Source organism: Oncorhynchus keta, chromosome 1 (assembly GCF_023373465.1).
Source record: "Oncorhynchus keta strain PuntledgeMale-10-30-2019 chromosome 1, Oket_V2, whole genome shotgun sequence".
Taxonomy (NCBI): domain Eukaryota; kingdom Metazoa; phylum Chordata; class Actinopteri; order Salmoniformes; family Salmonidae; genus Oncorhynchus; species Oncorhynchus keta.
Genome location: NC_068421.1, coordinates 44238313 through 44259056, shown reverse-complemented (window position 1 = coordinate 44259056; position 20744 = coordinate 44238313). Strand labels below are relative to the sequence as shown.

General features: G+C 44.9%; 2 protein-coding genes across 4 annotated transcripts in view; both read right to left on the bottom strand.

The window, feature by feature from the left end:
- Positions 1-20744, bottom strand: part of LOC118386003 (gem-associated protein 7-like) — a 147970-nt gene that overhangs the window by 10998 nt on the left and 116228 nt on the right. The window lies entirely within an intron of this gene.
- The window catches only part of LOC118386008 (protein phosphatase 1 regulatory subunit 37), a 55706-nt gene continuing 44800 nt past the window's right edge, over positions 9839-20744 (bottom strand). Inside the window, exons 6-13 of one of the 2 annotated variants that reach the window (XM_035773368.2) lie at positions 20308-20458; positions 20042-20197; positions 19642-19754; positions 15147-15288; positions 14776-14942; positions 12432-14535; positions 12164-12296; positions 9839-12072 (exon numbers count right to left, since the gene is read on the bottom strand). In XM_035773368.2, coding sequence (XP_035629261.1) covers positions 12208-12296; positions 12432-14535; positions 14776-14942; positions 15147-15288; positions 19642-19754; positions 20042-20197; positions 20308-20458 — 2922 coding nt within the window. In that variant the 3' untranslated portion in view covers positions 9839-12072; positions 12164-12207. The remainder of the gene's footprint in view (positions 12073-12163; positions 12297-12431; positions 14536-14775; positions 14943-15146; positions 15289-19641; positions 19755-20041; positions 20198-20307; positions 20459-20744) is intronic. The other variant, XM_035773359.2, reaches the window with a different exon arrangement.

The following is a 20744-nucleotide window of genomic DNA, read 5'->3' as shown; positions in this document are numbered from 1 at the left end:
CAGCAGGTGCAGACCATTCTTAGTCCGAGAACTAAAGCAGTAGATCTCCATTTAGCCAGTACTTTTTCATCATTGCACATTGCAAGCATACAAATGTTATCACATATATACAGTAATCATGGCACCAATTGCTCAGTTTGGCTGAGCAGACCAGCTCTAGGAAGAGTCTTGGTAGTTCCTAACTTCCATTTAAGAATGAGGGAAGCCACTGTGTTCTTCATTGAGGCAGACATTTTTTGGTACCCTTCCCAAGATCTGTGCCTCAACACAATCCTGTTTTTTGTATTTTACCTTTTAACTAGGCAAGTCAGTTAAGAACAAATTCTTATTTTCAATGACGGCCGAGGAACTGTGGGTTAACTGCCTGTTCATGGGGCAGAACGACAGATTTGTACCTTGTCAGCTCGGGGGTTTGAACTTGCAACGCTCTAACCACTAGGCTACCCTGGCGCCCCGGTCTCGGAGCACTATTGACAATTCCTTCGACCTCATGGCTTGGTTTTTGCTCTGACATGCACCATCAACTGTGGGACCTTATATAGACAGGGGTGTGTGTTTCCAAATCATGTCCAACCAATTGAATTTACCACAGGTGGACTGCAAACAAGTTGTAGAAACATCTCCAGGATGATCAATGCAAACAGGATGCCGAGTCCAATTTCAAGTCACATTTCATAGCAAAGGGTCTGAATACTTACATAAAGCATGTTTATTATAATTATTTATTATTTGAATCATTTGCAAAAGATTCTGAACACCTGTTTTCACTTTATCATTAAGGGGTATTGTGTGTTTTTATTTAATCCATTTTAGAATAAAACAAACGTTACAAAATGTGGAAAAAAGTCAAGGGGTCTGAATACTTTCCAAAGGCACTGTTAGATTACGGCGCCAGAGCCCCATCTCTGACAGCTCCTCCCTGCCGAAATGCAGAAGCTTGGTGCAGTCCAGTGGACAGTGAGCCAACAGGCTAGATGAGGGTTGACACCATGGAAAAGTCCCTTTCTCTCTTATACCAACACGCCTGCACATTCCTCAAGCCCTGCTAAGCCCGGCAAGGAAACATTTGATCACTTGCCACTGTCCTTTGAAAAAAATAACACTCCTTTAAAAGGTTAAATAGCTGGTTCCTACAGATTTTGTGACCCTTTGATGAAAAAGAGGATAAAGGTTTGAGTGACATCAGCCAGAGTAGCAGATAATTAGTAACATTTCTCCTCATATACATTCAGGTTACAGCTGCTCTTTCAGCATCACAGGCACACTCAAACCAATCTTTGCAAAACGCAAACCTGAATCGCTCTCCAGCGGTTGGTTGATTGACAACTCACATAATATTACAAGACATAACATCAACAACTAACGTGGAGTATTTGTTCATCTATCAGCCTACACAATATATTACCCCACATAGAATCAACAGGTGCTGGGAAGGCTACGGGACATCTGTGGATGTGCATTATTTCCCTCTTATGAGCATCAGATGTTGAAAAGACATCTTGTGCTCACTGGGCATGTCATCACCGTTATGACAGTGATTTTCGGGTATTTTCTCCGGATGCCAAAGGGAATTACTAGCCAGAACGGACACACAAGACAATGAGCCTGGTCTGTCCACTGACTCCCAAATAGTTTAATAGCTAACACTGCTGACCCGTAACTTTCCAAGACATCCACATTGGTTTATTAACTAGACACCAGATTGTTGACCTGTTAAATGTTGATGGGACATCTTCTCTGTTCCACCTCCGGTTTCACGCAGTCTGCTGGAACAGAAAACTACAGCAGAGTGTCAACCACAACACTAGTGCTCAACACAGCTGAGAAACACGGTTGACACTGTGCAGGTTTGCCCATTGGGTTTTCTGTCGTACAAATGCTACACAATTTTTCACCAAGACACCTGTGGAAAATACAGTAAATAACAAATAAAATGTAATTTGTAAAGCACTTTTCATGACAGAAACTCTAACAAGGGAAAATAAATAAAATATAGATACAATAAAAACAGTGGTCGAGCAATCTAGGTTTTGAGAAAGTCTGTAAAAGTGGGTTTTAAAGCCCCCCGTGGACAGAGCAGGTCTCAGATGGTCAGGGAGAGCATTCTATAGGTGAGGGGCAAGGGAGCATGAAGGCTTTGTCCCCCATAGTTTGGAGACGTGCATATGAACCTAGCTGTAAAGAAGAGTCAGGCAAGGTAACAAACATGAAACCAAGAGACACGAGAAATTAGGAAACCCTTAATTTCAACCAAAATTATACACAAATCCCATAATTCTTTTTAACACAAATAAAGAAAAACAAGAGACACTTCACCTTCGTAGATAGTTTAGAAGAGCACATTATGAGACGTAGGTGAAGCTACAAAACACCACAGGTCACAATGTTGCACAGCCATTGCTTACAGTGCCTTGCGAAAGTATTCGGCCCCCTTGAACTTTGCAACCGTTTGCCACATTTCAGGCTTCAAACATAAAGATATAAAACTGTATTTTTTTTGTGAAGAATCAACAACAAGTGGGACACAATCATGAAGTGGAACGACATTTATTGGATATTTCAAACTTTTTTAACAAATCAAAAACTGAAAAATTGGGCGTGCAAAATTATTCAGCCCCCTTAAGTTAATACTTTGTAGCGCCACCTTTTGCTGCGATTACAGCTGTAAGTCGCTTGGGGTATGTCTATCAGTTTTGCACATCGAGAGACTGACATTTTTTCCCATTCCTCCTTGCAAAACAGCTCGAGCTCAGTGAGGTTGGATGGAGAGCATTTGTGAACAGCAGTTTTCAGTTCTTTCCACAGATTCTCGATTGGATTCAGGTCTGGACTTTGACTTGGCAATTCTAACACTTGGATATGTTTATTTTTGAACCATTCCATTGTAGATTTTGCTTAATGTTTTGGATCATTGTCTTGTTGGAAGACAAATCTCCGTCCCAGTCTCAGGTCTTTTGCAGACTCCATCAGGTTCTTCCAGAATGGTCCTGTATTTGGCTCCATCCATCTTCCCATCAATTTTAACCATCCTCCCTGTACCTGCTGAAGAAAAGCAGGCCCAAACCATGCTGCCACCACCATGTTTGACAGTGGGGATGGTGTGTTCAGGGTGATGAGCTGTGTTGCTTTTACACCAAACATAACGTTTTGCATTGTTGCCAAAAAGTTCAATTTTGGTTTCATCTGACCAGAGCACCTTCTTCCACATGTTTGGTGTGTCTCCCAGGTGGCTTGTGGCAAACTTTAAACAACACTTTTTATGGATATCTTTAAGAAATGGCTTTCTTCTTGCCACTCTTCCATAAAGGCCAGATTTGTGCAATATACGACTGATTGTTGTCCTATGGACAGAGTCTCCCACCTCAGCTGTAGATCTCTGCAGTTCATCCAGAGTGATCATGGGCCTCTTGGCTTTATCTCTGATCAGTCTTCTCCTTGTATGAGCTGAAAGTTTAGAGGGACGGCCAGGTCTTGGTAGATTTGCAGTGGTCTGATACTCCTTCCATTTCAATATTATCGCTTGCACAGTGCTCCTTGGGATGTTTAAAGCTTGGGAAACTTTTTGTATCCAAATCCGGCTTTAAACTTCTTGACAACAGTATCTCGGACCTGCCTGGTGTGTTCCTTGTTCTTCATGATGCTCTCTGCGCTTTTAACAGACCTCTGAGACTATCACAGTGCAGGTGCATTTATACGGAGACTTGATTACACACAGGTGGATTGTATTTATCATCATTAGTCATTTAGGTCAACATTGGATCATTTAGAGATCCTCACTGAACTTCTGGAGAGAGTTTGCTGCACTGAAAGTAAAGGGGCTGAATAATTCTGCACGCCCAATTTTTCAGTTTTTGATTTGTTAAAAAAATTTGAAATATCCAATAAATGTCGTTCCACTTCATGATTGTGTCCCACTTGTTGTTGATTCTTCACAAAAAATACAGTTGTATATCTGTATGTTTGAAGCCTGAAATGTGGCAAAAGGTCGCAAAGTTCAAGGGGGGCGAATACTTTCGCAAGGCACTGTATATGATTCACCTCAACAGCCTGCCTGTGCGCTAAAGACAACACCAATGTATTTCAGGTGAGGTGTACTGAGAGCTGAAACCCACTGCATTACTTATAGGTTTACTGAAATGAAAGGTGAACGGGGAAGCTGAGAAAAGCAGACTTAGAACTGAAGGTCGCGTTTTAATTAGTTTTCAGTGTTGCTTTCATTGTGGATTTAAGCCAATTCATGGGTGGCAGTTTGGGCTGGGGAAAAGTAGAACAAAGGAAATACTTGCATAGATACACTAGGAAAAGGGGGGAAAAAAAACATGAAAGAAAGAGTTCTTAAATGTTAACATGGCTATTGAGTTTTTTTAAATACCAGGTTCTGCCCTTAGTCTCTCTCTATCCAATAAAGTCACACGAGTCTGCTGTACAGAAAGAGAATGGAATGAAGGATCATTCCATTTTTATCCACTATATAGTTTCACTTCTGAAGTTTATGTTTAAGGCTTTCTCTAGTTCCCTCTCCTTTCCTCTCTCTAGCTCATGATCATTCAAGCGGCTGGGGGTGGGAGGGTGGGGTTGGATTAGTATTGGCTGGAATTCCTTCAGAACAGAATTAGTAATATAAAGAGAACAGACCCCCCCTCCCCACATACACACAATACCCTCGCCCCATGAGCCCGTCTCAGGGGGTCCGGTGAACCGCCTCACCCCTCAACGTACCATCTTAACTTTCCAAAATGTGACCAAATGTTAAGACTGAACCTGCCATCTCCTGAAATCTGATTTAAAAGACAAACCTTTTGAGTCTTGACATAACAGAGAATATAAATATCCATACCAGAATAGTACTGAATGCTTGGCCAAGATGCCACTTCATACTTCAAGTATGCCATGTCGTTGTAGTACGCAATCGCTGATCCGAGTAGTCTCTCTGTTTTTAGAACCATCTCTATCAGTACACATGTCCAATGGACAAAAAAAAAGAGATAGAAATTCAAAGAAAAAAATGATATTCCATAAAAAAAAACAATGGCAAACAACCAAAACAGCATAGACAGTGCCATATCCAGTTCTCTCAATATTTCCCTTGAAAGTTGAAAGGTCACATATTGCACAGAGGGGTCACAAGCCTGACCAAACTATCTCCGTCAGCTCTTGTACTGGGCCTTGGCCTGCTATGCGAATCAGACTTCCACTATTGTTACTGTAGTTCCAGATGGTGTAATAATGGCCCCGGAGGGGATGACTGATGTTTTAAGGGCTCCTAACCAGCTGTTTGTTTTTTCACATTGTGGAACTAATTTTGTACATAATGTTGCTGCTACCGTCTCTTATGACCGAAAAGAGCTTCTGGACATCAGAACAGCGATTACTCACCTCGGACGAAGATTATTTTCTTTAACGAGTCTGACGCGAAGGATATACTGGTTTGTCAAGACAAGGCCCAAATCCCCATCATCAGCGTGAAAAGACAGAGGAAAAGGGGAAGGGGTGCTTTGTAAGAGTTCGCGGAAGAGTAGGTAAACCACCACTACCCTCTGTATTATTGGTAAACCACCACTACCCTCCATACAATCATTGGAAAACAAACTGGACGATCTACGATTAAGACTATCCTACCAACGGGACATTAGTATGAAGTGCTTTGAAAGGCTGGTCATGGCTCACAACACCATCATGCCGGAAACCCTAGACCCACTCCAACTCGCATAACGCGCAAACAGCTCCACAGATGACGCAATCTCAATGGAACTTCACACTGCCATTTATCACCTGGACAAAAGGAACACCTATGTGAGAATGCTGTTCATTGACTACAGCTCAGCTTTCAACACCATAGTGCCACAAAGCTTATAACTAACTTAAGGACCCTGGGACTAAACACCTCCCTCTGCAACTGGATTCAGGACTTCCCGACGAGCCACCCCCAGGTGATAAGGTTAGGCAACAACATCTGCCATGTTGATCCTCAACACCGGGGCCCCTCAGGGGTGCGTGCTTAGTCCCCTCCTGTACATCCTGTTCAGTCAAGACTGCTTGGCAAAGCACGACTCCAACACCATCATTAAGTTCGCTGATGACACAAGCGGTAGGCCTGATCACCGACAAGACATCCTATTGGGAGGTATTCAGAGACCTGGCAGTGTGGTGCCAGGACTAAAAACCTCTCCCTCATTGTGAGCAAGACAAAGGAGCTGATCGTGGACTAAAGGAAAAAGAGGGCCGAACAGGCCCCCATTAACATTGTCAGGGCTGAAGTGGAGCGGGTCGTTAGTTTCAAGTTCCTTGGTGTCCACATCACGTAAGAACATTCATATAAATGTATCAACAAATATACACAGGCAGTAAGGAAAGCTCAGGCTAGCTTTATCAAGCAGAAATTTGAACCCTGTAGCACAAACTAAAAACACTGTAAAGTCCATGGAGAATAAGAGCACCTCCTCCCAGCTGCCCACTACACTGAGGCTTGGAAACACTGTCACCAGCAACAAATCCACTATAATTGAGAATTTCAATAAGCATTTTTCTACGGCTGGCCATGCTTTCCACCTGGCTACCCCTACCCCGATCAACAGCAACCCACCCAAAACTCCCCCACTTCTCCTTTACCCAAATAGCTGATGTTCTGAAAGAGCTGCAAAATCTGGACCCCTACAAATCAGTCTAGACAATCTGGACCCTCTCTAAAATTATCTGCAGAAATTGTTCCAACCCTTATTACTAGCCTGTTCAACCTCTCTTTCGTATCATCTGAGATTCATATAGATTGGAAAGCTGCTGCGGTCATCCCCCTCTTCAAAAGGGGGAGACACTCTAGACCCAGACTGCTACAGAACTATATGTATTCTACCCTGCCTTTCTAAAGGACTTTGAAAACCAAGTTAACAAAACAGATTACTGACCCTTTCGAATCCCACCGTACCTTCTCCGCTATGCAATCTGGTTTCAGAGCTGGTCATGGGTGCACCTCAGCCACGCTCAAGGTCCTAAACGATGTCATAACCGCCATCGATAAGAGACATTACTGTGCAGCCGTATTCATCGACCTGGCCAATGCTTTTGACTCTCTCAATCATAACAGTCTTATTGGCAGACTCAACAGCCTTGGGCTCTCAAACAATTGACTCGCCTGGTTCACCAACTACTTCTCTGATTGAGTTCAGTGTGTCAAATCGGAGGGCCTGTTGTCCGGACTTCTGGCTGTCTCTATGGGGGTGCCACAGGGTTCAATTCTCGGGGCGACTCTCTTCTCTGTATACATCAATGATGTCGCTCTTGCCGCTGGTGATTCTTTGATCCACCTCTACATAGACGGCACCATTCTGTATACCTCTGGCCCTTCTTTGGACAATGTTAACTAACCTCCAAACAAGCTTCAATGACATACAACTCTCCTTCCGTGGCCTCCAACTGCTCTGAAATGCAAGTAAAACTAAATGCATGCTCTTCAACCGATCGATGCCCGCACCTGCCCGCCCGTCCAGCATCACTCCTCTGGACGGTTCTGACTTAGAATATGTGGACAACTACAAATACCTAGGTGTCTGGTTAGACTATAAACTCTCCTTCCAGGCTCACATTAAACATCTCCAATCGAAAATTAAATCTGGAATTGACTTCCTATTTCGCAACAAAGCATCCTTCACTGCCAAACATACCCTCGTAAAACTGACCATCCTACCGATCCTAGACTTCTGCGATGTCATTTACAAATGGCCTCCAACACTCTACTCAACAAATTGAATGCAGTCTATCACAGTGCCATCCGTTTTGTCACCAAAGCTCCATATACTACCCACCACTGTGACCTGTACGCTCTTGTTGGCTGGCACTTGCTTCATATTTGTCACCACACCCACTGGCTCCAGGTCATCTACAAGTCTCTGCTAGGTAAAGCCCTGCCATATCTCAGCTCACTGGTCACCATAGCAGCACCCAAACGTAGCACGCGCCCCAGCAGATATATCTCACTGGTCACACCCAAAGCCAATTCTTCCTTTGGCCGCCTCTCCTTCCAGTTCTCTGCTGCCAGTGACTGGAACAAACTGCAAAAATCACTAAAGCTGGAGACACTTACCTCCCTCACTAGCTTTAAGCACCTCACAGACCACTGCACCTGTATATAGCTGATCTGTAAATAGCCCATCCAATCTACCTCATTCCCATACTGTATTTATTTATTTATCTTGCTCCTTTGCACCCAGTATCTATACTTGCACATTCATCTTCTGCACATTCTACCATTCCAGTGTTTAATTGCTATATTGTAATTACTTCACCACCATGGCCTATTTATTGCCTTACCTCTCTTATCCTACCTCATGTGCACATGTTGTATATAGATTTTTAGAAAAAAGGGCAATGACAACACATATTCCCCCTCAGGAGAATGAAAACATCCCCAGATCCTCAAAACGTTATACAGCTGCACCAGAGAGCATCCTGACCGGTTGCATCGTTGCCTGGTATGGTAACTACTCGGCATCTGACCGTAAGGCATTAGAGGGTAGTGCGAACAGCCCAGTACATCACTGGTGCCAAGCTTCCTGACATCCAGGACCTTTATACTAGGTGTGTCAGAGGAAGGCCCCAAAAATGGTCAGACTCCAGTCACCCAAGTCATAGACTGTTCTCTCTGCTACTGCATGGCAAGCCGTACCGCAGCACCAAGTCTAGTACCTAAAGGCTCCTTAACAGCTTCTACCCCCAAGCAACAAGACTGCTGAACAAATGGCCACCTATACTATTTACATTGACCCCCCCCTCTCTTTTTTTACACTGCTGAAACTGTTTATCATCTATGCATAGTCACTTTACAAATGACCTCCACTAACCTGTACCCCTGCACATTGACTCGGTACCAGTACCCCCTGTATACAGCTTTGTTATTGTTAAGTCATTTGTGTTACCTTCTGATTTTTTTATTTATTTTTTACTATAGTTTATTTAGTAAATATTTTCCTAAGTAAGTAAGCATTTCACGGTAAAGTCCACAACTGTTGTATTCTGCGCATGCAACAAATACAATTTGATTGTGTCCGTGGTTCTAAGTGAAGGGGATTACTACATGTAACCCTCGTACATTAACCGTCTTAATTCCTTCCATACGAAGCAGTATCACCTTAACCTCATACAACTCAGACCAGGTTCACATCCCCTACCTCAGAACATAAGACAGCAAAACTCATTGAGATACACAGTATTCTTATTCTATATCGTCACCAGAGAACATCAAACCAACCTGAAACCAACAAAGGTGATTGTCATTTTGCATAGGCATCTCACTCCATCCATCCGGCTCTCTCTAGTCTGGTTCTAATGTCTCAAAGCTCCAGAATTTGTACAATGTAGGTTAGAAACCTCTTGTAACAGGCCTATGAAACACTACCAATGGCCTCCTACAAATACCTATTTTATTAACTTGAGTCTCTATAAAACTGTTGTGCTGTGACATGGTCAGTTAAAGCCATACCATTTCCTTCCTCTTATAGAAAGCCTTTTTAGGTCCATGCCATGTTGACCAATAAATTCCTCTTCATCAGAATAAATGAAATATGGCCATGGCTAATTTGCTTAAACATACAAAAAAAAAGTATGACTGTAGAGCAATTTCATGGAAACACTAGCAGCATTTACTTTGCTTGGTGATTGGATAGTACTGAGCAGCGGAATAGCATTGCAGAACAGACTTTCAGACATACAGTACTTTGTACTAAATATGATGGTCCGTCAAATGAAGTATTTTCAGAAAACTCCCAAACACTTCCATTCAGAATATCCAATAAATCAATGCCGTTCACCAAAGAGTATTTTAAGTGAAACACTCCCACTCACTTCATTAGTCATTACATGCATTTATTTGAGAGAGGAACAAAAAAAGTTGCCATACATATCTTTGTGATTACCAGCACATTTCAATTAATTTAACAAATAATTAAAAATGACAAAAAAAAAATGTAAGCATTACAAATAGTGAGGGCAGCACAGCAATGAGGATTTGGGTTGAAAAACAACCTGGTTGACCGGGGGTGAAAGAACAGAGGGATTGAAACAAGGGGCTCTACTCAACCAAAACCTATATCCAGAGGATCCCGCGGTTGAGTCAAACTTGTATTCTTCTTGCACTGTAAGAAAGCAAGTTTTTACCCTACACGGGAATCTTTTGGATACAAGTTGAATAGGGCCCTTAGTAGCTGGCCCATAGGTTCACAGTGTTGGGCATTCAGGGCTCACATGTCCTCAGCGTTGTTGGGAAGTCCACTCAAACTTCCACCCACCTGTTTGTGTTCAAATCAATGTCCTCCATGCCTACAAAAGTCTTAAGCAGTAACTGCTGTTGGGTAATACAGTATATCTATATCTAGAAAGGAAACCACCAGCAGCCCCAGCGCCCCCAGGTGGCCATAGCTTAACCTAGCACAGTAGTGTTTAAGATGTGATGTCTCAAAACAGGGATAGTCTCTCAGTCAGTGTGTTGTCAGAGTGATGTCAACCACCACTCACAGTGCCCCTCTTTAAGAAAACATCCTTTTCGTTTATTTTCATAACTGCACTCTCCCTCCCTATTGCCATAACCGTTGATCCCTCCACCCAGCAGTCTCAATTATCCCCCCCCTCCCCTCAAAAAAACCTCAACGTAATAATTGCTCTAATTTGAATCTGAAATATACACCAAAAGGGGGGAAATCTTTAAAAGCAAACCCCATGGAAAATAACAAATAAAAAGAGGGAGAGAAGGGGAGAACAATAAATCACAAAGTAAAAGGCTCATAAAATAAATACAAACGACTGATTTCTCCAAGCAGCAAAACAAAAGGAGATGAGATTTAAACCTAGCCGAGTCGAAGGCAACATTAGTCCTGCGTAGAGCTGGGAAAAGAGATGGCACAGTGTTGTACCAGCAGAAGACTGAAAGAAAGAAGGGAGGACACGAAAGACAAAGTCAGAACTACTTTTTCTTTATACTCCTAGTGAGTGTCGCACTACATTTAATCACTCTGGTCGGACAAACATGAAAATCTGCCTGGAAAAGAATGTCTGTGATAACTGTCCGGTGGAGGAAAAAAAAGAAGAGTAGACTTACTCTGTAATGAATGGCATTACTCCATCAAGGCAGACATTTTGTTATCCAACATTTACAGAGGTTTCCAGAAGGCTTTAGATTAGACTAATTCTGCTATCTGATCCCAAAATAAGTTTTGATTGAGACACTGTTTTTGGCAGATGACAGATGGTTTGGATGTTCCAGAGCGTTGCTGGAGAGAGACTAGAGGGGACGATTCCTGAGGGGGCCAAAGCCAACAGAAGGAACAGAAAAGAAAGCGGTCACTTTGGCAGAGATCCCTTACGAGGTGGGGGGGGGGCAAATAAAATTAACAAGACAAATACGCACAAAACAAATGCCTTCTCCTGTCACACCTTCCTTGGTTATAAAACCCTCTGTGCCCAACTGTCATTGTCAGAGAATGACACACTAAAAAGCCAGCAGGTCCTCTTGGCTGGGTCCCACAGTGTCACACACAGCTGTGCACATTCTCTCTCCAGCAGAGAGGCAATAGTAAGGTTGTGTGTCAGTGTGCACGCTCACGACACTATCAAGAACACAGGTCGGGGTGGAGCAGGGGGTGAGCAGTGTGTCCTGTGTCTTGGGGTAGAGCAGTGATTAAGCCCCTCCTTCCCTCTCTACCTCTTTCTCACCCCCTCCCCCCCAGCTCCCTGTTACCTGCATGAGTGTGGTTTCCTGATTGACGGAATGTAGTGACAGGCAAAAGGTTAGTGTGACTTTCTTCTTGTTTTTTTATTACTTTCTTTAAAATGTGTGTGTGCGCGCACTTCGGTTGAAGACGTAGTTAATTCATTACGTGCTGTGATGAAGCTCAATGATTATTGTTGTCTTTTTTTTAAATGTTTTTTTTTTAGGTGTATTACTTCGATGACAACTGGTCCTCTGCTGTCATGGCGGTGGTGAGTTGTGGGATTATGACAACGGGAGAAAAAAAAAAATTGTAGGAGCGACAAGAGTCACCGAGACAGACGATACGAGTTTCCGTGTTCCTCTCTCCTACAGAACCACTGCAGAAGAAACAGAAAGGACCAACATTAGAGAACACATTGGCCGACCTACACTATATCAAATAATGACGTCTCATTTTGTGTGCGTTACCGCAAATGTGTCGTTGTAGTTAGTGTAGGTGTACCATGACAGGGCTATGGTGCGTCTCTCCCAGTCTCCAGGCTGGCCTCCAGCAACAGCTCCTCCAGATCCTGACCACAGCACAGCTCTGCTGTCACACTCACTAGAGAATGCACACACTTCGTCAGACTTTGTGTGTGTCCGCAGGTGTATTATGTGTGTGTACTGTATGCATGTGTCGGTTCCAACCCTGTTGTCACTCTACAGACAGGGTGTTCCCTCAGAGCCTGTGACTCACCGTGCTCCATCACACAGCTGCCAGGCCCAGGCTTGGGGCCCTCGGTATCCAGCAGGTGAAGGGCGAACTCTGGCTTCAGGCCGTTGGGCAGGGCCGAGCCCATCATCTCCTCGACGCTCTCCCCCTCGTCTGTGGAGCTCTCGTCTGGGGACTCCTCTGCCTTGGGAGGGGAGCTACGGCCCTCCACCTTCAGAGAAGTGTCTGCCTCGGCTGGAACAGGTGAGGGCTCGGCGGGAAGGGTGGTCTGTGATTGCCCCTCTGGTTGGGGAGGCTGCTGCAGTAGTTGCTCTAGAACAGGACGTTGTTGTTGCTGCTGCTCCACCTGCACAGGAAGTGCCTGTTGTGCTAGTTGCTGCTGCTCCTCCTCTGACAGATATAGTTCCTGTTCTGCTTCACTCTCTGTGGCTCCCTGCTCAGAGGGACTCTCTGGCACCACCTGTTGGTGTGCCTGTGGAAGTGTCTCTGCCAGTTCCTGTTCTGGGGGCAGAAGCTCAGAGTCTGGCTGCACTGTTTCAGGCTGTGACTTGAGTGGTGCTGTTAGAAGCAGAACACCCAGGGGCTTAGGGTTAGTCTGCATCGCTAGCTGAGGCACTAACGCTTGCTGAACTGTGTCGCCAGCCTGTTCCTGCTGTGGAAGCTGTTCTGACTGCATCTCAACTTCCTCTGTGTTGGTTTGAGACTCTGCCTGTTCACAAAATGTCTCTTCTACTGGGTCCTGACTCGCCTCCTTTTCTACCACCACCTCCTCTCCTTCCAGCACAGCTTCAGTGGACTGCTGCTCAACAGCAGACTGTTCTAGCCGGGACTCTGTAGTTGTCTCTACCATCTGCTCTGTCTGTTGGGGTGATGCTAGTGATTGAGTGACTACATCTTCTGCAGGAAGGGACGGTGTGTGTGACGGCTGGGCTGCTGTTCCTGGGCTCTGCTCCGCCAGTACAGGTTGCGAACGGTCTAGAACGCCCTCAACTTCCTCCTCTGTGGGTCGGGTTAGGAGGTTGGATGGTAGTTCTAGCGTCTCAGATGGGTCATTAGGAGTCTCTACTACGGCCTCCTCTGAAGAAGGTTCCTCTGGCGCAACAGGACTCTGCTCCGTCTGTTTAGGATCTATTGTCTGTGATTCATCTAAACTCTGGACCAGTTCCTGTGTCGTGGGCGTGGTCTGGGGTTGTGTCTGTTCTGTCAGGCTCTGTGTCACCTGTGTCAGTGGCGTGGGCTGGGGTTGTGTCTGTTCTGTCAAGCTCTGTGTCACTTCCTGTGTCAGTGGCGTGGGCGTGGTGTGGGGTTGTGTCTGTTCTGTCAGGCTCTGTGTCACCTCCTGTGTCAGTGGTGTGGTCTGGGGTTGTGTCTGTTCTGTTCTCACCTCCTCCTGTGAGGGTTGTGAAGGGGGCTGTGGTCGATGTGTGGTTTGCTTCACTAACGACAACACTGGCTCCTTTGAGGCCTGGGGGTTGGACAGGCCAATCTTCCCCAGAACCTGCTGCTGGTCAGAGGGGCTCTCTACTCTGGTCACCATGAAGATCTTGTGGCCCCTCCCGGGGCTCGACACAGAGATACAGCGGCCCGGCGAAGGGGGCGTACCGGGGGGGCCCGTGGACTCCGTGACGGTGATCCCTGAAATGAAAGCCCCCGTAGCTGGTGGTGTAGAGGGAGCGGTTGGCATCTGTGAGGCACTGAGGGGGTGCTGGTTTGTCGCTGCCCGGATTGAAGGGCCAGTGTGTTTGGGGACAGGTGAGACGGTGGGCGCTTTAGAGAGAACCACCTCTTCCTCCTCATCATCGTCTGTGTCAGAGTCTGACTCCAACAGCAAAGGCGACACTATTCCCTCAGAGCACACTGCCGATTGGCTGTTAGTCAGGCTCTCAGTGTCTTTTACTCCTTCCTCTCCTCCCTCACACTCACCGTCTTTCCCATCTTTTTCAACATGCTGGCCGGAATCAGCTCCATCCTCCTCTTCGGTTCTGTCCTCGGTTGCTATCTCGGCCATTGAGGCTGAATGCATCTGCTGCTCGGTCTCCTCCTTCTCCTTGGCTAGGATGAAGTTCCGCTTACAGCCGTTCTGGATCTCAGCCAGCAGGGAACGCTGTGTATCGATGAAGCTCTTCACCTGGGAGACAGAAGGAAAAAACAGAGGGATGAGAACTAGGAGATTATCGGGGGTTCATACATTGATGTTCCCCCATCTACGTCAACCTTCCTCCCCCCATTCCTACAAATTAATTTTCCCATTTATTTTCCCTGGACAACAGAATTCATCGTGACAATGTATTACAAAAGGGCAATTTGCATACAGTTCCCCCTCCTTTCTGTATTTCTCCCCATCACCTCCCCCTTCCCCCTCTCTCACAGTCTCTTTCTTGGGCTCTCGGTCCAGGTCGAGGCGTAGGAGGGAGGTGTTGACTTTGAGGGCCAGGGAAAGAGCCATGAGGCCCCCCGTCTTGATCTCATTCTCCCTCAGGTCCAGACGCAGCAGCCGGGGGCTCTCGGCGATGAACTCTGCCACTGCCACGGCACCTGACATACGGTACAGGGGGAGAGGTGGTGGTACAGGGCTCAGCTCAATGCCTTTTCACACACTAACAGCTCCGTTTACATGCACAATGAGTTGTTTTCAATCAAAATGATTGTAATAGCTGTAAATAGCAAAACAAGGACATACACCACATGCATGCGTGCGCACACACACACACACACACACACACACACACACACACACACCCTCGCAGGACAGCTTGGTGGATGCCAGGCCCAGCCTGAGCACCGAGCGGTTGGAGATCAGCCCATCCTTCAGCTTGTGGACCCCCTCGTTCCCCACAGAGTTATGGCCCAGATTTAGGGTCTCCAAACTCTGGGTACAGGGCTAGAGCGAGAGAGAGAGGAACAGAGTTTACACATAGCATAGGACAGTGGGCAGAAAATATACTGTTACGTACGAAGGAAAGTACAACAAAGTGCCACCAGATGGCTGTATCGATCACTTTCAAAATGTATATACAGTTGAAGTCAGAAGTTTACATACACTTAGGTAGTAGTCATTAAAACTCCTTTTTCAACCACTCCACAAATTTCTTGTTAACAAACTATAGGTTTGGCAAGTCGGTTCGGACATCTACTTTATGCATGACAAGTCATTTTTCCAACAATTGTTTACAGACAGATTATTTCACTGTATCATAATTTCAGTGGGTCAGAAGTTCACATACACTAAGTTGACTGTGCCTTTAAACAGCTTGGAGAATTCCAGAAAATGATGCCATGGCTTTAGAAGCTTCTGATAGGCTAATTTACATCATTTGAGTCAATTGGAGGTATATCTGTGGATGTATTTCAAGGCCTACCTTCAAACTCAGGGCCTCTTTGCTTGACATCATGGGAAAATCAAAAGAAATCAGCAAAGACTTCAGATTAAAAATTGTAGACCTCCACAAGTCTGGTTCATCCTTGGGAGAAATTTACAAATGCCTGAAGGTACCACGTTCATCTGTACAAACAATAGTACGCAAGTATAAACACCATTGGACCACACATCTGTCATTAGCGGTCAATAAGGACACGCGTTCTGTCTCCTAGAGCTTAACGTACTTTGGTGCAAAAAGTGCAAATCAATCCCAGAACAACAGCAAACGACCTTGTGAAGATGCTGGAGGAAACAGGTACAAAAGTGTCGATATCTACAGTAAAACGAGTCCTATATCGACATAATCTGAAAGGTCACTCAGCAAGGAAGACGCCACTGCTCAAAAACAGCCATAAAAAAGCCAGACTACGGTTTACAACTGCACATGGGGACAAAGATTGTACTTTTTGGAGAAATGTCCTCTGGTCTGATGAAACAAAAATAGAACTGTTTGGCCATAATGACCATCGTTATGTTTGAAGGAAAAAAGGGGGATGCTTGCAAGCCTAAGAACACCATCTCAACCGTGAAGCACGGGGGTGGCAGCATTATGTTGTGGGGGTGCTTTGCTGCAAGAGGACCTGGTGCACTTCGAAAAATATATGACATCATGAGGCAGAAAAATCATGTGGATATATTGAAGCAACATCAGTCAGGAAGTTGAAGCTTGTTTGTAAATCACAAAGCCCTGACCTCAATCCTATAGAACATTTGTGGTCAGAACTGAAAAGGCGTGTACGAGCAAGGAGGCCTACAAACCTGACTCCGTTACACCAGCTCTGCCAAGAGGAATGGGCCAAAATTCACCCAACTTATTGTGGGAAGCTTGTGGAAGGCTACCCAAAATGTTTGACCCAAGTTAAACAATTTAAAGGGAATGCTACAAAATACTAATTGAGTGTATGTAAATTTCTGACCCATTTTGAATGTGATGAAATAAATAAAAGCTGAAATCACTCTACTATTATTCTGACATTTCACATTCTTAAAATAAAGTGGTTATCCTAACTGACATAATAAGGGAATTTTTACTAGGATTAAATGTCAGGAATTGTGAAAAACAGAATTGAAATGTATTTGGCTGAAGGTGTATGTAAACTAGAGTCAGAGTTCAAGTAACAGACATCTCAACATCAACTGTTCAGAAGTGAATCAGGCCTTCATGGCCAAATTGCTGCAAAGAAACCACTACCAAAGGACAACAATAAGAAGAGACTTGCTTGGGCCTTGCGTGATCCTCGTAAAATTACGTGGAAAATACAACTAATGAGACAGAATTATATGTGTATCATAACCGCACAAATGCGTCAAGTTATTTTTCATATTTGCATTGAATTTCTTTCACTAGCAAATGAGAGTTAACTGCTGGCACTTTAGAGCCCACTGAATGTCCATCTTATGTTCGAAAAGGGATTTGTCCATGTGTTTACGTACAGCTGACAGTCGGCAAACTCAGCATCACAACAAACAGGAGGGGCAGACACGAGGTAGCTACGTCAAATAATGATGTATTCATCTCCATGTCCATTGACACAAACTCCGTACATGTCTGTGTTGCAGCTCAAGAATCGGGATGTTAGATTTACTCAGTGGATTTATTAATTATTAAAATGTTTCAAAAACTACAAATAAATCAAGCCCTATTCATTTCTGCGTACTTTTAACTTGGATCTCATACGTGCGTACATGGACAGAGAATTGCGTAGTTGGTACACAAAATGCGTGCATGCTGGCAGGTCTGCAGTCATGGGATCTCTTGCATGAGTGTTAGAGGAATGTCCAGAGCGTGTCTTCTGCACCACTGGACCCAGTCCCTGATGGGAATGCTAGCTGACAGGCCTCTCCGAAGACCCGGAATCTTGTGTCTACGTGCCAACATTCGCCGAAGGCCTCAGTATTCCCAACACTCCTCAATCTAAAGGGACATCATTCTAGTAGCTGCTGCCTTAAATTTCTATATTTTGATATGTTGAGGTAGGAAGTATCAGTCGTACCAAACCTGTCCATCTGGATGTCCAACTAACCTTCATGCCAACTGGATAATATACAGTATAATCACAATTAGTGATGCACCGATATTACATTTTTGGCTGATACCGATATCCAATATTTTCCTTGCAAAGAAACGATGATAATAGCCGATATTTAAAGTACTGGTGTGCTTTTAAGCATTCTAGTACAGTTAAATAGTTAACACACACACACACACACTACAATCCCTGGTTCAAATCCAGGCTGTATCACATCCGGCCGTGATTGGGAGTCCCATAGGGCTAACTATTTATTAACTAAAACTATTTATTTTCATGAACTGCAGTTCAATTTCAATAGGCGAACAACAAGTGGTAACCTAGCTAATACTTACTAGGATTCCTAAATCATTGCTAAGAATAATTAAAATGACTGTAGTTTCTACTGGTCATTGTTTTCAGGCTGGTTGTATGTGTGCTAGCTAGGTACCAAGCTAAAGCTAACGTTAGCTACCCCAGAAGTTGCGGTTGAACAAATTATGCTTCATTACCAACGCGGTATTGTAAACACATCGTTCGTGACCGGTGTTTACAGACTTTGTGTACAGCTTTGACAGTGCTACTGTATATTTTTTGACATGCAAAGACCCAAACGGCGTTCCATAGTATGTATGCCGAGAAGCTAATGGCAGTGACGCTATTACTGTGCAACTCCGGTAGAGCAACATCTGAAAACATAGCGTACTTGGTAGTGTGTACCGGTGCTCGACCAGTCGGCGAAAGCCAACATCCATCCACGACAGAGAACGGTTGATTATCAAGGGCAATGAATTCAGTTATCTTGGCTTTAATGGATTTCGCCTTTGAGTTGTCTCGCTGAAATGTTCTTACTCTTTCAAATGACTGCTCCATCCACACAGCAGATATTGTGTGGGCTAGGTCAGGAATGCTGTGTTGCACTTGTAGCGCAACATTTTACGTGGCGTTATTACGTCATGCACCTACGTTATATAGGTATGCACCGTAGCTTTGACATCGGGATTTAACGTCAGCTTTAAACTCGACACCGGGCCGATACCGATGTTGGCATTTTTAGCTAATGTCGGCCGATATATCGTGTATCCCTAATCACAATATCATCCAACCAGTTTGAAAAACACGCTCCCTCAGGCCTGCTAGTCCTCCACAAGGTCAAAACATGACCTTTCTCTATGATAAAAGGACTGTTGGGAGCAGCACTAGTACGTGCATGAGCCACCATCCCACTGACTGACAGGCCTAGATATAGACATCACTACCATGCCTAATTCAAGGCCCAGCCTTTAAAGCTGAGCCCAGCTTCTCTGTCTTGACAGGACAAGCCTGAGACAGGCTGGGCAGGGGAGATAGTAGTGGGAGGGAAAGGGCACACCAAAGAGTCACATTACACTGCTATTGACATCACTGAAAGCAAAACCTGACTGACCGTCAGTCACATTAGCCATATGGGTGGGATTCTTTACAGTTCAATTAACTGTATAGCTTGCCTCGACCGTGTTATGAACTTCATGTACAGAATGGTGTCCAATGTAACTGCAAACGCATGTCTATGGTTCTGCAGGGAACCCATAGAGATTCATAGTCTGTTTTATATGGGGGACATGTGAGGCAGGCTCCAGACACACACACAGAACTGTTTAATCAGCAGAGTCCAGGGAGCACATGCAAACCACAGTTTCCTCAACCCTAATGACTGTATTACATTTGTATGTGTGTGCACGCACATGAGCAAGATGCTTCGCATTTCACTGTACTTGTGTATGTGACATTAAAACATCTTATATTTTTGTTGTGCGTGTGTGTTTACCAGTGCAGCTGCGAGGTAGCCCATGCCATTGTGCGTTAGCTGGTTGTTCCAGAGCACCAGAGTGACCAGGCCTTTCCTCTGTTCCTTCAGGCCTTCACAGACGTAGGCCAGACCTGCACACCACACAGAGGGAGAGGTAGAGAGAGGTTAGGGCTAGACCTGTAGACCTGACCTTTTGGACTACGAGACGGAAAACTCAACACTGGGTTACGAGGTTGTCATGATGTGGCAGAAAAGGTGTGTGAGAGAGCGACAGACAAGAAACAGAGAAAATGAGAGCGAGAGAGAAAAAGTGAGAAAGAAAGGTTCAGACGGGGTGAGAAAGGGAGCGAGAGAGAGGACTGGACAAGAAAGAGAGTGAAGAGGTTGGTGAGATGATAGCAGTGAGCTGTATCCCTACCAGAGTCCAGTATGTGGTTGTTGCGGAGGTCCAGTATCTGGATGTTGCAGTTGAACTTGAGCAGGTTGCCCAGCTGTGCAGAGTCCTGCAGGCCGTTCAGCTTGTTATCAGCCAAGTACAGCTCCTGTAGGTTCATGTTCATCTTCAGAGCCGTGGCTGAAGAGAGGGAGGGAGACACAAATGATTGAAGGATGAGGAAATGGAGGCAAAAAAACTTCTCAGTTAACAGTGATGATTTCCTGTCTCCCCTCTTTCCGTCCTGTTACCCAGCAGCATGAGTGGTCGTCCAGAGAGCCCAGCGTTCTCCAGGTGCAGCACAGCAAGACTGCCGCTGATGCGGAGAGCCCGTGCCACAAACGGGGCAGAGTGGTCCAGCAGGGGCGTGTTGCGGGCGTCAAGGTACTGCAGAGAGCTCGTCTGGTGACAGACAAAAACACAAACCAACATTTCAAAATTCATATTTATTTTATTTAGCCCTTTTTACATATGCAGTTGTACAAAGAAAGGAGACCCATTTTCTAGATATCATACAGACATCCTCATGAGTCACTGACACCTTACAATCAGAGGTAGAAACAACATTTTCTCCTCCGTGTAGATGTAACATTATAGACTTTACGTCCGTCCCCTCGACACCGACCTGGGCGCAAACCAGGGACGCTCTGCACACGTCAACAGTCACCCTCGAAGCATCGTTACCCAT